Here is a 17,680-nt window from a genome sequence, read left to right as displayed (position 1 = left end):
AACTAGGAATAAACTGTTGGCACATTTCCAGGGTACCGTAGCGCATATGGGTCTGGTCTGCTGAAAGGCAATTTGGCTGGAGAATAGGGGATTCAGTTCAAGCTCTAAAGCTGTCCTGAAATTAATGCCTTAGGTGACTTTGTATTTTTATTGGGGAATGCTTTATGCAGCTCTGTCTTTTTATGACTCATAATTGTAAAAAAAACCCAACTCATCTCTTTTTGAGAGTGAGGTCTGTCTGCATTCAGCCTCAGGCTGCTGAGATGAATAGCACGGCCTTCCTGGGGTTTCAGTCTTCTAAATTTTTCTAATTCTAAAATTCTCTAGAAGTCTCTAAAATGCCAAAATTCCCACATTTTCAGTAGTTATAATGAGAGTTTTCTTCCTATTGATATATGAAATATGATATGATATATGATATATGATACATTATGTTAGATTTACGCTTGAGCTAGTTTATAAGCTAAGTTGTTCCACTGACATCAGTGAGAGCACTCAGCATGCATAAAATTAAGTGCATGAGGGACAAATCTCTTCATGCCTACACATATCCAGATTTCTCATCATCCCCTCTTACATGTGCCTGTAACTTTCTTTTGTATCTTCTTTTATAGTGTCTCATTAATTAAGAATAAAGATTTGTTACTATAAATCAAAAATTCCTACAGTTTTGTGGGATAACAACTGAGCAGTTGCTGAGGTAAAAAAAAAAAAATCTTATTTCCCATTTATGTACCAGAATTACAATGTGCTGTTTGTTGGGGAAAAAAACAGCAACAAGTACAAGTAGCAATTCAGCTGTTCCAGGAAATTCCTACTCATCCAGAATAACTCCTTCTCATAATGTGGTGTACCCATAGCAGAATGCTGTAAAAAGTGCATCCAAATATATTAATGCAAGCTTCAGATGACAGTTCGTTTTGGTCAGTTTCTGAGACTTCCTTTGCTGTCCACAAATTTTTACATTTTTAGTGGCTGTTCAGTTGCTTGAGCTGCTGATTTTGCCAGGAATTATGTAGTTGACTAACATCAATTACTCATACCTATCCTAAACCTCTAAAGTGCGGACCAGCAAGAACTGACCCACTGTGTGGATGCAGCAAGAAGTTAGATTTAGAAATTGTATGTAAAGCAATGTAAATTAGACCTTCCTTTTACACAGTTAGAATGAGTACAAGTAGGTTTAAGATAATCTGAAGCTAGTGTAAAGGGGATTTAATTTGAAAAAAAAAAAAAGTGGATTTTGTCAGTGAATGCAAGTGAGCTGCTGTATGTACTATGGGGAGAAAAAAGGAATGAGCATTAAATTGAGATGGCTTTCCCTGCACTGAGTAGGTATCAACACTGTTTGGCTAACAGAGGTGGAGAGAATTCATAACATACTTGGGATGCACCACTAGAATTGCTTAATACAGGGTTTGCATAGATACAGTATAGCTATATGTGGCTTGAGATGGGTTGAGAGAAGTCAGAAGTCGCTTCAGAAGATGTGAACTCAGGTGCAGGCTGAGGATGCTTCAAATGGCCAAAAGGCCCTTTAGTTCCCTTAGCAGCACTACTTACCAGGGTAGAGAGCAAGTGCAATAGGAACACCTCCCCATGAGAAGTGAGGCTCGGATTTTACGCATCAATAGCAGGAGTTAAGGTGCCCTCAGAGAGTCAATCCAGACCGCCTGTCACCTCCCACAGTGGGCTCAGACCCACACTGGACTGAACTGAGCACACTGCTGGCGGGGTGTACGTCTCTTTGTGGGCTATACAGGAAGCCCAGAATAAAAACTGTCTCAAGCGCATTATTCATGCTAAAGCTAGGTGGGGTGGGCCTGCGGTGCCTAAACAGGTCTTTAAAATGCGAAGGCTTCCCCCTCCGTCCATTGCTGCCTGGCTGGTGGGGCAGCGGGGAGCAGCCCCGGAGGGCAGGGGGCTCGGGCGCTCCGCCACGGTACCTGACACGAGGAAAGACTCCCTCCAGCGCGGCAGTGACAGGGACCGGACCCCGTTGGAGAAGCTCCCGCGGTAACCGGAGTGGCCGGCGACTTTCTGGACGAGGATCTTCCCGCCTGTGTTGTCGATTACACCACTGCAAGAGGAAAACATGGTGTCTGAAGGCGGAAATTCCCCCCCAAAACTTAGAAACTGTTCAGCAATGCAAGAGGTATGAAGTGTTCACTTCTGCCTTTAAACCAGGGCTGTAGTGGAGCTGTGATGCTACTACTAAGTCTGCTGCTAAGAAATACTTGTGCTTCTTCCACATAGAGAAGAACAGTTTGTTACAAAGTGCTGTCGGGATCTGTTTGCTCTTCCCGCTGATCTGCTGGTCCTGTGTTTAAGGTTGCACACAAGAACAAGCTACTACCTACGTTAAAATTCCTGCGAGCTTGATCGAATGACTGAAGATACAGGGAGAGGTACTCAGAGGAGTTTTTGGGCCAACCATGTGACAGAAATACAAATTTGAGGCAAACCTCCCACTCGCTTGACTTTTTCTTTTGTAAAAAATTAATGTTTTCTTTGAGTTCCAGTATGCTTCTGAAAAAAACTAAGTCTGGTTCTCACCTCAGCCTGGGATAAACTGAACACAATATTGCTGGAAGCTGTAGAAAACCTGGCAGGCTCCATGTGCGGTGCACATTAAATGGTGTTTGACGTATGACATAACATGTATCTCAAGACAAACAGAAAACCATCAGTGTACGCAACCTGCTGTGGCCTCATTAGGAAAGCAGGCAAACCGGGAAGCGACTGCGACTCTAGAGGGGTGGTAGGACTGGCAGTAATGACACCGGGCAGGAAAATAAGTAACGGGCAGCAAGCGATGGTGAAGAACATGTTAGAGCTGTAGCTTTCTCTGATGATTGCAAGAAGGGGCTAGTAAAATAACTGTAAGGAAAGTCACTGTCTGCGGAAATGCAACATATAAGCGAACAAAGCGAAACGCAGCTGGCAAATGAGGAAAACTGAAGCCCTCACTGCAACAAGACAGGCAGCCAGCATCTGAACTACGGGGGAAACTGCAGTCGCTATCAGTATTTTGCAACTTTCCTTTGGGACAAGCTCTGCGTGCAGAGACAAACAACTTCCATTATGCACTAGCATCTGAAGGAAGAATTTGTCGTTTGGCAGCCAGTGACCTGGCAGTCATCGCCCCAGCAAGGGGCTGAGCAGACGGGGCTGCAGCCAGGAGGTGGCAGCCCTATGCCCACAGGCACGTAGCCTGTGCGCTGCGCAGGGCGGAGGTAAGGTATAAAGTCCCACAGCCTTAACTATTCAGCTTTACTCGAGATCCCAGCTATTTCACAGAACTGGAAGCACTGCAATAGCTCGAATAACTCCGAATGGAGTCAAGTTGTCAATCAGGCTTTATAAGTTCTTACTGCATTTTCAGCTGAATCCTGAATTTCAGGATTCAGCTGAATCCTGGCTCTGCATCCTGCCTACAATTATGGTGTGTTTTGGTTGTGAAGTTATTCTCCATTAAAATTTTATGCACATTTTTGCATGGCTAATAAAACTCAGCAAAATTTGTGCTATAAACTTTGTATTATACATTTTCTTGTCCAGTGTCCTTTTCTGTGGCAGGAAAGCACATTACTCAGCCTTTGATGTCAAGGACAGTTAAAAACTGGAGAACCAAAACCAATCCCAGGAGTATGAGAGTTATATGTATTCATCACTGGTGATATGCTTGGTTTTTTCTGAAGCTTTATTAGTAGCAGCAGCTCCATCCCTATCTTTCACTTGAATAATAATAGTACAATAGTAATTTGTTATGCATGAATGAGAGATCTGCAGATCTCAAGACACTTCTCCAAAGGTTGAGAAACATCTTCAAACATGACTGATTTCAATAGGAATACAGGATTGACAGCACTTTGTAAGACTGGATCCATTGCATCACACATGGTCTTTCTCGCAGCTTTTCTACTAGAACAGCAGCCTGCAATCAAACCTACAAGGCAGTGGGAACTTTAAAGGGTTTGAAAAGCTGAGAGCTCCCTACACTGAAATGACGGTTTTGTCCGAGTGCCTTGCTCATTTAAAGTCACTCACCTGTGAATTGCAGCACTGCACACACTGGAAAAGGAAGCATAAATGTCCGTGCCATAAACACGGTATTTTACATCTTGACATCCAGGAGGGCATTTTGCAATGAATTCTGGATTGATTATCTTCCCCGCCTTGACATCGCAATCAATCTGAGGTACATCTGTGAGTGCAAAATCTTGGTAAAGTCAGATTGAATGTTTTCATAGCTGAATGATCTTGTCATGAAACAATGAGTAACTGAGTGACAGGGATGCCCTCCTCTTATGCCTTCGTATCAATGGTTTTGGGATTCAAGACATGTCGATGTGTTCTGCGTCTACAATATAACACATAATAACCCCTATACTGAGGGATGTGGCTGAACTAAGGATGGAATAAAGAAGCCTGAGGATATTTCTGACCTTCAATGCTTGGTTCTTTGAAGGAAATATTCGTTATGACACTTTGCTGGAGAAAGAAATGTAGTCACCCAGGCTGTGGTTAACACGTGGGAAGGAGGGGGTAGGGGGAGAGGTGGCTGTGAGTCAGGACTGGGACGAACTGTGCACACACAAGGTAGGATGCTTCCCAAGCCTCCTGCTGTGCTCATGTGTCTCCGCTCCATCTGTAGCGCCAGGCTGCAGCCACAGCCCATTATCTTTTCCTTGATTTTTAAAACTATTTGCTGAGTACAATTTACTTTGGACAAGGGGTTTAAGTGTGAGTTCACAACCTTGCAGCAGGCTTGTTTGTCAACTAAATGAACAAAATAATCTGTGGACAGAAATGCTCTTACAGCAGTATAGTTAAAAGTTATACATCCTAGTGCTTAGGACATGCACCACTTGTCTCATGCTATCAGCTACATACGCTTTGTGTTACAGCAGGTCCATTTCACACACTTATGTCTCTCTCCGTGAAAACCTTAGTGCTTGCTTAGATCCCTGTGTGGTACCTAATGACCTATGAAGACACATTCTAGCAGTGAAGTACGCAATTTCCCCTTTACACACGTTCAGTATCACACACTTTACTTAGTTAGTGATTTGATTTCAATAAAAGAATCTGTTAGTTAGCATATGCTCCCATTGACTCTGCAGACAATTCTGAAGAGTTACCAGAATATAACCTCACTTTGCACTTTTTTTATGCATCAGACATGCCTGCTGTAAAGCAGCCAAAAATACTACTGGGACCACTTACATAGCTTAGCCTTTTTCGTCTTCTTTGTGGCTTCCTTAGCTGCATATGTACACATAAGAAACACACCTAAAACAAAGAAAACATAGTATCAGGAAAAAGGGGGAACTATCAACATCAGTCACCACAAGCTCCTGTGCGTGAGATTTCCCAAATTTGAATCAACAGGTTGAGAAAATGAAATGGGAATATTCTCAGCCACAGCTAGGTTTCCACTTGTCGGTTAACTTCACAGTCAAAATGGCATCTACTGTGGGGCAGTTTTTTGAAGGCGATTAAAAGAGCGGTTCAGCTCACACATTCATCTGTGGAACTCACTATCAAAAGATGCCATTGAGTCCATGTGGTCCAGAAAACCACAAAAGGCCCCGGTATTTCCACAAGCGGTGGAAACTCTTTGTAATTGCTGTGATAGAGGTGTCAGTGAAACAACATGCTCTGTGCATAAAGCAACTGGGAAGTTAGGGAGAGGAAGATCCTTCTCAATAGCCCAGCGGGGAGGTTATCCTGTAATCGTGCGTTGTGGCATTTCAGTCACTGGTGGTAGCGGGTATGGGATACTGGGCAGCATTACAGACCATATGAGGTTCTAGTGTGGCATGTCCCAGTATCCTGTCCCAGCAAGGGCACTGGTTTTCTTCAGTAAGTAGAATTTATGATTTGAGAAGTGTCATAGTAAAAGAGACATACACTGTTATGTTAAAACATACATCACAATATATGCATATAGCTTACCTTCTTAGGTTTACTTGCTAAGTACATGACATACAAAACCTCTTCATTCTCTGTGCTTATTTTATAAGCACTATGTTATGGGTAATTAATAACTTCATTACAAATATCTTGACTTTCCTATTCACCTTTCCCTTCTCTGAGCTTTCAGAGGGAATTGAAAGTCTCTATGATGTGGTGGCTGATCCTCTCATCATTTGTTAAGTTAATCCTACCAGAATATGCAACAGCAGTCTTATTTCTTTGTTTTATGCTCTTCTACCCCTAGACTGGTTGAAGAGAGTTTGCAGACTTAATCATTCCTAGAACTTGCTCAAAAGAAAAATCAGTCTCACAGTGTCTGAAGCAACAGTGTACAAATGCAGTATTGGGGCCTTTTGTCAGTGGTGCAGTTGTGTAACCAAGGCAAAAGTGTAGTTAGAAAAAAAAGGAGTGAACCAATGGAAAATAAAATGCAAAGTCCCAACTGCATGCAATGTTAGGGCATAACTTAATGTGGAGAAAGTAATTTGGTCTCTTAGTAAAGACAGAAGAACTACACAGCTAGCTATTAATTTGAACTAAGAATGGCTACCCTGCTGGACTTGAGGATCCCAGCTAGAGGGAATATTGCCTGTGAATATCACAATTAAAGTCATACGGCACTGTTAGGCTACGTCGTGGCTGGATCTCCATCAAAGGGAGACATGTAAGTAAAGTACACTAAGTAGTCGTGCTTGATCAACCAGAGTGTTCATGTAAGATGAATTGCAAATTCTGGAGTCTCTACATGTTCCCAAAAAGCAAGATCCTGTCTGACTGCCAGGGGAAAGAAAATAAGACACGTTTATAGCCCTTTTCCTTTGGCACCTTCTTGTTCATGGAAAGAGCAAGAACACAGAGAAAAATGGGGAAGGGATGTTCCCATGTAAAAAACAGCTGATTTTTCTTTGGAGGAAATCTTTACATTACAGACATTTTTCAGGCCCAGTTGTGCCATCTGATATGGACTGCATGCAGCTGGTCATGTACTTAGAGATCTCTGCAAGTAATTAATATTGTTTCTATGCCAAAGTGAAGAAGTTTGGGTAGCCCGTTTCTGACAAGCTGTGCCAAGGCTTGTCACCTGCCATTGAGAGCTTCATCAACCATGGAGTCTAAAGGGAAGAGAAGAACCCAGCGGCCACTGGTCAGCCAGGACAGGAGAGTACAAACCCACAAACTACTAATTACAGCACATCAATTGTACTTACCAAAGAAGATTGCAATGACTGTGGCCTTCATGGTGAGTAAAGCAAAATCTGGATGTGTCACTAAGGAGCACTGTAAAGAAAAAGAAGAGTACATCACGCTGCATTCCAAGATATGGCAGATGACACTGGAATGGTGGGGGAAGAGGGACTGTTCACTCTTCTTCAACCTTTCACAGTCCTCACATGCTGCATCCTCTTCTCATGCTTTGTAGAGTAGCTGATGTCCCAGAGGAGATGATGTTTGGGCTGTGGCACTCCCATGGACTAATTTTTTACTTCTGTCTAAGATTTGCCTTTTGCCTCAGGAAACCAAGATGTAATTCCACATACTTATTTCTGAAGCCAGTGGCAGGAGAGGGCATGATGGGTATGGACATGCTCTGACAGCTATTCAAGTTCATTCACTACTCTTCAAGACATAAGGAGAATTGTATTGTCTGCACATCAAACCGCACCACGTAATCTCATAAAGATACCGGGAATATAAGTCCGTTCACTCCTGAAGGATGTTTCATGAAGTATCTTGCAATCATGCCATCATTTGTGAGCCAAATTACTGGTTTCTTTCCTCTTCTGAGGATGTGTGTGTGTGCTCGCATGTGAGCACCTGAAATTAAGAGGACTCTGTCACAACATCTGGACAATGTTTGTTTCTGGGTCTGCATATGTGGTTCCTGACCCCTGCAGACCTGAAGCTCTTGTCCAGGCTACAAGAACACAAACTTATCAGAGATAAACCCTCTCAGCTCCTCCTGAGCGTCACCTCCCATGCTGCTTTTGCAGTTATTTGGTGATCATTGAGGGAATCCTGGGTTGGGCGCTCATAATTAATCTTAATCATTAAAATACTACAAGATGCTTGACAAATATCAGAGTAAAAAGTCTGAGAGGGAGAAAATATTTGTGTGTTGTACAGGAAACACTCAAGGATCAAAATAAACTTGGTCTTCAAAGAAACTGATTACATGGTTACAAATGGAAAGCTTTGTACTAAAATAAAAATTAACTTGCTATCAAGGAAGAAAATATATGGAATGTTAAAGCTGCAAATGATCACAAAAAGCAAGATATCTGCCTCCTGGAAAAATGGCAGTGGCAGATTTCACATAGCAATTAGTATACTCAGAACCAGGGCTTCAGCTGTCCCAGAAAGAAATTTAGACTGACAAGGCAGATACAGGAGAGAGAGAAAAAAATCTGCAATCTGTCTTCATATACAATGTTTCCACATTTTTTATTTTAATTGCTCCTCTTTTTCAAGCAAGCCACATGCTTCTTGAGTGGGAATGACTAAAATGGTATCCTAGACTAAACTGAGCTCAGCCGCTTCTAGGGCTATATAATTTATAACCCTTTTTATATGGACCAGCTGCACCTCTGATTTTTGCTTCAGTGCTATGGTCAGAGAACTTCAAATGCCAGGACATACTAACAGTATCACTTCCTAATAGTACTATGTCTTTCCTTAATGATCTCCCTAAAACAGTCCTCCTGCTAGGCTGCTAAAGCTGAAAGCAACAGATGTTGCTCAGAAGACACCGAACTGAATCCTGGGGGTGTGGAAAGTGGCTTCACACAGTGACTGTGTCTTTCTGCAAAACGATGGACAGTGCAGCTGGGGTGACCCCAGACTGTACAAGCCATAGCAGCAAGAGCAGTTATGTGGCAATATTCTGCTGTCACTGTTAGTTTCCGTGAAAAAACCTTGCCCATCTCCTGGAAGAAAAATCCATTTTAAGCATTTACTGCAGTGTATTTCCACTGTGAAGCTGCTAAAGGAAATAGTAACAAGCTGTAGAAGAGAGTTCAGAGGAACTTCGCTCAGATGCTATTCTTTTCACTTATATGTCTCAACCCATCACCACGTCAGAGGTATCCAAAAATTGCCCCCCTGCAATGAGTTCTCACTTCAGGTCAATCCCAGAAAAAGAGGCAGAATCAGAGTTGCAAGTCACTTGCAGCACCACCATGCACCATTAAAGACTATACTGGCACTGACTTAGGCTTTGGAAAACGCATCTTAATATGAGCATTCCCAAAATCTACAGTGAATAAATTCAGCAGTGGCATCTTTACTTAAAGAGATCTGTGAGAATTTGTCCTGACAGTATTTGGCTCAGTGCTGAGGGATTTTCATCTCCAGTTTAATTAGAGTAGAAAAGGTCTGAGATGGTACAGGATCCATGTAAAAGCTAGCTTCATGGGTGCATTGCTGTGTGCTTTGTGGAGAGAGTCCTATACCACTTAACTTTTCCTGTCTCACAAAATGTATACCCACCTGTACCACCAGTGCTGCGCAAGCCTTCTCGTTGCTTTCTGAAGGCCCTGCCATCCCCCAGCCCTGCTGTCCCCCGGCCAAGGCCAGCCGCCCCAGGAGCCGTCCCGGTCCTCTTGGGTGGCACTGCCCCAGGCTTGGCTGCAATTGCAATCTCTACCTAGTCTGTTGGTGGCATTGCTGTTCAAGGCAACAGAAAGTGGGCTTTTTTTCCTAAAATATTATGAATTTCCTACAGAAAGAGGCCAAGAAATCTAAATGGAGTTCATATGTAAAGCCTGTCAGGGGCAAATGAGTTCAGCAGACCCCTTCGTCTGCAATAACAGGTATTTTATCAATAAGAGAGTTAACAGAAGCATTTAGACAAGGCTGTTGGATTTACTTAACAGATTTGTTGTCATAGCTACACACAAAAGCATCCTATTGTGGACTCTGTACTTTTGCTGGTGCAGTTTATACTAGTATCCTGATGGAAATAAATTCTAATAGTAAAGAAACTTATTTTTGCCGCTATATTAATTTCTACATTAGGCATTAGCATGCCAGGAAAAACGCACAGACATCCTGTGACACAGCTCTGGTGGCAACACTCTCAAGGGGGGTCCTGGCCTTCAGACCTTGGGCTGTCACATGGGGGAAAGGGCAAGAAGATTTACACTGCCCACCATTAAGTGTCCAGCTTAGAGGCTCCAAGCTTTCCGTTGTGGGAAGTCTGTGTGCATTCATTGTATTTTGAGCTCGGGAGTCACCTGATTTAAGCCGTATGAGATCTCCTATACTGTGCACTAGCATGGCATCCGCTACTTCAAACTGGTAAAGGGAGCAACAGCTTGGAATGAAACAGTGGGTTTTTTTGTTTTTCTGGGAAGCAAAGGGAAAGCAGGGCTCCAATCCATGCATACGACAGGCTTTTTAGTCTGTGTAGATCCACTGGGAGGTTTGGGAATGATCTGTAGATCAAGAATGATACTTTACTATTAAACACAAAGCTATTGTTCCTTTGTTCCTTTACCAAATGAATAGATCCCATTAAAACAAAACCAAAAGTTTCTACTTTGGGTTAGGCTGGAGTATGAGTTTTGCTGAGCTTTCTCCTTGTCAGATTTCCATTAATTCAGTATTTGCAGTCCCAGTCAGTACTGGTAACTAGTGACCACTCAGTATTAAATCTCCTAAACTATATGCTGGATCTCTGTTTATCAGAGTACATTTTCCCATCTGTATCCTTCAGACTGCCATAGCAGAAGTTACCCTTATGCCAGGAAAGCAGTTAAGTATATGCATTACATTAACACGTGCTTAAATCCCAGCTAAGTCAAGTACAAATTTAGTAAGAAGCCCCTCCTTCAGTGTTTCCCAGTGCAGATCCTATTTTACCTTTTAAAATCAAATGCCTATTTGAAAGAATGTTGATTACTTTTTCCCTGCCACAAATACTCGAAAAATCTTGAATGTTAGGGAAGAGACAGAGTTAGCAAACTATTCTTTCTGCATATAAAGTGAGATTTTTATACTGACCTTTTATTAGCAGCTTGACTTTTATAAAGATCTGAGAGAGCTGCTACATGCTACAAGCAAACAGATGGTTTAAATCCATGTAAATTGTCACTATAACATTTTCGGATAGAAGTGTAGGTTTTAAGTCCTTGATTTTTGGTGTCAGGCACGGCTGTCCGTTCCACGTGCAAACCGAAATTCTTTGCTGGTGCCACGTGCTTCGTCTCTGCAGGAGTAAGCAGTTTATTTCCTGTAATCTCCTGTGCCGCAGAAATTAATTTGTGTACTCTCTTTGTACCACAATAGCGTGTGTTATTGTTCCCCTTCTCACGGGGCTGTAGTATCGCAGCAGCACTGGTACCATAAAAAAACAGAAGTGGACTTTGTTTGAAAGCTGTCTGAGCAAGTAGCGTGGAGTTAACAACATGATCTCTAAGCACTGTGGGCTGAGTTAAATATGTGCACTTTATGGGAAAATCAAGTGGGCTTGGTGTAGGTGTGAGTAAACTGGTTTGGATAAACAAGAGCTGATCGTCATCTTCTAGAATAAAGCATTTTAGATTTCTTTTTTGTTTTCTTTTGTCTCTTTTTAAAAGCTGCTTAACCCTTTCTTTGTTTCATGCTCATACTCCGTCCCCATGGTATTGTACCTTGCTCGGCAGTATAATAGCTGTTCATTTTGGTGCACACCAGGTAATATGGCTAATGCTTGTCACACGCAATTTAGTTTCACCCCCTTTCTTGTCAGAGGGAAGGAATGATGTATCCTCAGTGCACTGTGTTGCACTGAAAGTCTGTATATAAAAAAAAAAAAAAATCCAAGTGGCTGTTTATTTTAAAAAGGCAGGTAATGAGTTCTGCTGAGCCAGAAAAGCCGAGTTGATAACTGTATTTCATTTCAGAAGCTTAGATTGCCCTCTAGGTATCCCAGGCCAGGTCAGATCGAAAGGTAAGATCCCAGGTGCTATTTTGCAAGGGTGGGCTTGTTTGCATGGGATGCTGGACCTCACTCTTTGAGTGGTCTGAAATAGAATATATGCATCCAGGAATTAAAAAATATCACAGATCTCATCACCTTCTGCTATAAAAAAGGTGAGTGAATGCTCACCTGTTTTCTCTCATATATGAAGGAAATTGCAAGGGGCTTGCTATAACTGAAGCAAGAGAAAGCTAGTATCTGTACTAGCACCATCTGCAAAGATAGGGCATGATAGTCTTTATTGTATCAAAGAGAAGAAAAGAAATTAATTGCCCACACTGTGGGAAGCGTCAATGAGAAACCCAAGGTTTCCTGTACCACGTGCGTTCTTCAACCTTCTTCAGCTTTCAGAGGAGCCTCTGCTGTGGTTGCAAACCTCACATCTTGGCCAGACAGCCAGAGGCAGGTGGAACTAGGGCTGAGAACCCAAAAATGCTTCCTGGAGGTGGTGCTGAGCTTCAGAGCACCATGGTGCACTCTGCTTCATTATCCAGCGCCTCAGACAGAGCCGACGAGGAGACGCGGGCTTTTATGGCTGCAGGTCTTTCCCTTGTGGTGGAGGAGTTGTAACAAGCATTGGACGTCACACATTGGGCAATTGTGTGTTTAATAAAATGAGCGACCAAACCACTGCTAAACGAGTTTCTGAGCCTGGGGACAGCTTGTGCTTTTGCCTTAAAGAGTCTTTGCACTAACATACACAGCGAGCATTAGGATTAGAGTCAGGGCTATTAATTTTGAATATTTCCTGTACCACCTAAGCAGTAGCTACAGACTGTTTGCCAGCTGCTTTCTGTGGCCACAGGAATCCCACACCCAGTCAGCGGTGGTCCTCCACCCCCTGGTAGTGACCCCTTCGACAGCAGGGGGATGGCTGCTGCAGTTTTCCCTTGGCTTGTAGGCCTTTTGCTTCAGAGATGGGTGCAGAGGGCTTGGACACTGCTCCGTTTCTTGAACGTGCTGGTTTACACCGTACTGCTATACAGAGGTACCTGTCGGCCCTGTTTCTCAAAGGAGTTCACCTGACTGGCTGGGCTTACCGGTGTCAGGGTGCGGTAGCTACAGGCAGGTTGGGCTGTTTAGCCTACTGGGTGGTCTGTGAGCTGCCTAAAATGGGTGTAGGACTATTTCTGCTAACAAAGAAAACATGGAAAGTTTCCCCGTGTGGCCTGACAGACCCTGGCTACCTGTGCACAGCAGCGTTAGCTCAGAGGTGGTCAGAGGTTATAGCCTCTGCTTGGAGAAGCCCCAAGAGTTCAAAATGACCCTGGAGAGAGCAGAGGCCTCACCTCTTGCAGGCCCTCTACGAAGTGACTGAAGAGATTGAGAGCCATAGTGCCATCCCCAAGGGCGCCGAGATGCCTGGGCACATTCTCCCCTCTCTACTGAAACCAGCCCACTGCGCGTCTGGGATCTTCAGAGCTGTGAAGATGCCCACAGAGCCTTGCTGCAGCCCTGTGGTTTGGACATTCAGATGGGAAGAGGGTGTAGGGTCCTAGGACCTTCCCTCTCCCTGGACTCACTCTACTATTTACGCAGTACTGAGCTACCGTGAAACGCATGCTTCTTCCAGGAGCAAAGCCAGAGACTCTGGCTCTGCTCTGCTCCCAGGCAGGCAGCAAGTCAGCCCCTTCTCACTTGCTTTCTTTCTGACCCCGTGTTTGGCATTTCTGGTTGCACTGGGGTCCTGCTTCATCACGGACAATGGGGGGTATCCCAATCTTTTGTGCCCTGGAGTCCGATGATGGCGGACTTTGGTGATGAAGGAAACATAGGTTCAAACTCTCCGAGGCCACGGACAGCCCTGATACAGTTATCCCTGATTAAGGGTTCTCACCTCTTGCTTCTTATTAGAAAAGCTTTGATTGTTGTGGCTGCCACGTCATGTTTTAAATGGTGCCTGCTCTGCTCCATGAGGTCCCTGACTCAGAAGAGGGCTAGGGGGACTGCTGGTAGCCAGTACCGCTCGCGGGGTACCTGCCAAGACACTCTCAAGTCATTGAAGTGAGGTATGGGTGGATTCAGAGGTCTAAATTCTTCCTAAGTTGCACTTGGGGCACAGGAGTCCTTTTTTTCAGAGCTGCTTCAAGAAATGTTTATATGCAGATTTGCAAGCAGAATTTAGTCCAAAATAGCTCCATTCAGGTAGGTATAATAAAGAGATGCTGTACCCAGCAATTTAGAGCCAAATAAAAACACCCAAGCAGCCCTGCACTACTCATTTTGTGTTCATGCAATGCCCTGAAATTAAACCAACATAAGGTTGAAGTAACAGTGATGAATGATTTCTCTACTTTCCACAGAGCTCTTTCAGAAGAAGGTAATTTATTTAAAACTACAGTGTGATTTAACTTGCCAGACCTTTCTCAGAGCCTAAATAAAACTGCAATGATTATACTTTTTCATCTGTCTCAGCAAGATAACCATCAATTATGCTGGTCTGACCTGCCCCTTCCAGCAAAGGAAGAGATACATTTAGAATATGTCACCCACTCACAGAGAAAATATAATTTGGACTAGCCAGATGACGATTTCTATGAGGGTCATTACACTGTACTTTCCTGGTTTCTGTTAATGTATCATGCATTAATTTTTTTCATTTTGGTGCACAGCTTTTATGGCTCATTGGGAATCGCTGTCAGCTCAAACCTGTGAATCCCTGTCCAGACAACTCCCTCCCTCCGTCCTCCTCCCCACCAGGGCTCCTGTCCGCTCATGTATCTGCCCCTCTCGCTCCCAGGCTCGAGCCTGTGCTCCCTCTGCGCGCTGGAGCTTGCTCGCTGTCGCAGAGAACTTCTTTCCCTTTTCTAATTTAACTTTAGCATCAGTCAGACCCCAGCCGGGTACCGTCACCGCCGGCACTGCCATTTCCCCAGGAAACCGAGGGCAAAGGGAAGTGCCTGCAATTCAGCAGTGCCTGTGGGCTGCGCTAGCTTTGTGGCATGAGATTCGTGGCCACATTTCTTTCACGTTTTAGAAAATGCACCATCTTCTATTTCCAACAAATGGTTTTAACAAGTCAAAGTGACTCTTTAAAGTGCGATCCGTGGTTTCTCAGGTTGGGTGCACAATGAAAAGAGCGCTGACTAACCATGCTATTGCGCTGCCTACAAACTATGAATTATTGTAGTGTGTCAGAATTCCCCTGAAGGTACATATTTGGTCTAAAAGTGAAGAATTTGTGTTAAAGGCACTGAAGAAACTGCACATCACCCTGGGGATGGTTTTTGGAATTTCTGTAGCATGTTCAAACAAAACCTGACACCTTTTTTTTTTTGGTAGAAACTTAGAAGCAGAAATTTAGAGACACTTTAGGATGTTTACACTCTGCTTATTAAAGCCACATGTATCCCTTTGCTACAAAAGTGACTTGTATGTCTAGGTCAAAAGCAAGACTGATCCTTAAGCATGCAAGTAAACTTATACAACATCTCACAGAAAACCTTTATCAATTCAGTATCTCCTGCAGTCATTATGACTACTGATGCCTCATGCCAAAGCCATGGACTGGTGGGATAAGGATTCAGAAAATATACGTAATTTAAAAAAAATATCTGGAACTACCCTGACATGTGGCACTGGTTTGAAATAAGGCAGTAAGTGGTGAAATTCATCGATGTCTAGTAATGACAACTTGATCAAGGAAGCATCTTACACAAAGTATCTTCGCAAATCAGGAAGCACCAGGGAAGCTGTAGAAAGCATTTTGAAAAGCTAAGCTCAAATCTGCTTCTGTGGTGGAAACCAGTGAAACAAAGTTAAGAAAGTAGTTTCAATTTTGCATTATAGTTCTCTGTAAAAATGATAGTCTCATGCTCCCTGCACTGCTTAACATTTTGCCCTTATATATTTTGTACTTTTAAAAAAATATTATTTCTTCCTGGCTAACTGCATTATTCTTGCTTGGGAACCTTTCCCTCCAGCTCTCTCAGATCTCTCTCTGATACCTTTAGTTTAGAAAAGACCAACCTGTGCTACAAAGGAGGTTGCTACAAAAGGCAAATCAGAAAACAACCCCAAAATGCCTTATGGCCCTCAGTCATCTTCTAGTGCTGCTTTGCTGGGACCTCCAAATCCTTTGCCTCCTTGCAGGGTCAGCTGCTGAGGGGCAGGATGCCCGACCCCCACATCCCAGGACCTTGTGCATGGCTACCCTACCCCATGCCCTGCAGGTGGAGCCCAGGCTCTCCCCTTCCTTAGGCATGGGATATAGAGGTGCTACCTGGATGCTCAGAGGATATGCATGAGCTTTTGTCGTAGCCAGGTGCAAAAGGCACATCTGGATCTCCTACTGGAGGTGGGATTCATGTCCTTCTGGTCTGAGCCATGAGGGGCTCCTAGGGCCACTGACTAGATCCATGCTTTCTCACACACCTCACAGAAAACATCAAAGGCTAGTCTTCAGTCTAGTCTAGTCTTTAGGCAGAGTCTACCAATACTCCTGTGGATAAGCTGGATGCTTCTCTGCTGTCATCTCCAGAGAGATCTTTGGATTTGGAAGTCTGTCCTGTCTCCTCCTTCTGGGTCGCAGGTGAGTCCTGCTCTTCAAGGTGTCATGGTGAAAGGCTGCAGCGAAGGATGGAGCCTTACACCTTGTTACTGCGGCATGCTGACCTCCCCAGCTAGTAGTCATTGCTGCTTTGGCTTTGCTACAGGCTGTTTCAGTTGTACCCCTCCCACCTGGTCTGCATTCTCTCAACAGATGTGCCTGTTGTGGGGAGCTGTTTGAAAACCGTGGACCTGTGAATACTGTTTCCATGTTTTAATGACTACAGAAAACATCTCAGTACTCCATGCTGCTTTTGGGATGAAAGTGAGCTCTGGCTTTGCATGGGTGCCAGCATTATAAATGAGGCTATTATGGGTAGTGCTGAAGTTTCTGAAGACACGCTGTTGGTGGAGGTGCTGGTGAGAGACCTGACATAGGTGTGCCTGCCTTATGGGCCAAGCTGTGCAGCCTTATGGCATGTGTGTTGGCAGCCCTTGGCAACTGGTAGGAGTGGGCTCTCTAGCATGTGGGTCATGCAGACTACATGAGGGATGGCTGTGCTTCCAAAACTACATCCCCCAGTATCTGAGTGCCCTGGAATCACAGAATTGCAGAACTGCAGAATCGTATAGGTTGGAAAAGACCTTTAAGATCATCAAGTCCAACTGTAAACCTAACACTACCAACACCACCACTAAACCATGTCCCTAAGCACCTCATCCAAACGTCTTTCAAATACCTGCAGGAATGGCGACTCAACCACTTCCCTGGGCAGCCTGTTCCAATGCTTGATAACCCTTTCAGTGAAGTAAAATTTCCTAATATCCAGTCTAAACCTCCTCTGGTGCAACTTGAGGCCATTTCCTCTCGTCCTATCACTTGTTACCTGGGAGAAGAGACCGACCCCGACTCCTCTTGAAGAGCTAGAAAACATGGCGGCAGAGAGGCCGGCCTCCAGAGCCTGGTCCTGGATACTGTGACAGTGTACGTGCAGCCAGAAATTGTTGACAGATGTGTCTCAGGACCAGGCTGACCCTGATTTACTAATTTTGCATATTAGAAGCTCTTAAAACCTGCTGTTTCAGCATACAGATGAATCACAAGATTTTGTTTCTGAGAGCCCAAGATCAACAAGGAAAACTGTGCTTATCACATGGGTTGGGAGCAGGAACTTGTAATTTATGGTCTTTTGTTTTAATTTAAAACAAAACTAAGCCTGCAGACCTCAATATTGCATAATCCACTTCCAT

General features: G+C 43.9%; 1 protein-coding gene across 3 annotated transcripts in view; it reads right to left on the bottom strand.

Annotated features, from left to right (window-relative positions):
• VIT (vitrin) overlaps positions 1-7,221 on the bottom strand; it is a 37,061-nt gene extending 29,840 nt beyond the window's left edge. For 2 of the 3 annotated variants that reach the window (XM_072858130.1, XM_072858131.1), the window contains exons 1-4: positions 7,191-7,221; positions 5,230-5,295; positions 4,051-4,207; positions 1,947-2,080 (exon numbers count right to left, since the gene is read on the bottom strand). In XM_072858130.1, coding sequence (XP_072714231.1) covers positions 1,947-2,080; positions 4,051-4,207; positions 5,230-5,295; positions 7,191-7,221 — 388 coding nt within the window. Of the gene's footprint in view, positions 1-1,946; positions 2,081-4,050; positions 4,223-5,229; positions 5,296-7,190 lie in introns of all 3 variants that reach the window. The other variant, XM_072858129.1, reaches the window with a different exon arrangement.
• Positions 7,222-17,680: the final 10,459 nt, after the last annotated feature.

This window comes from Ciconia boyciana, chromosome 3 (assembly GCF_034638445.1).
Source record: "Ciconia boyciana chromosome 3, ASM3463844v1, whole genome shotgun sequence".
In the NCBI taxonomy this organism is placed as follows: Eukaryota; Metazoa; Chordata; class Aves; order Ciconiiformes; family Ciconiidae; genus Ciconia; species Ciconia boyciana.
The sequence above is the reverse complement of the archived record's forward strand: the minus strand, read 5'-3'. Positions and strand labels throughout refer to the sequence as shown.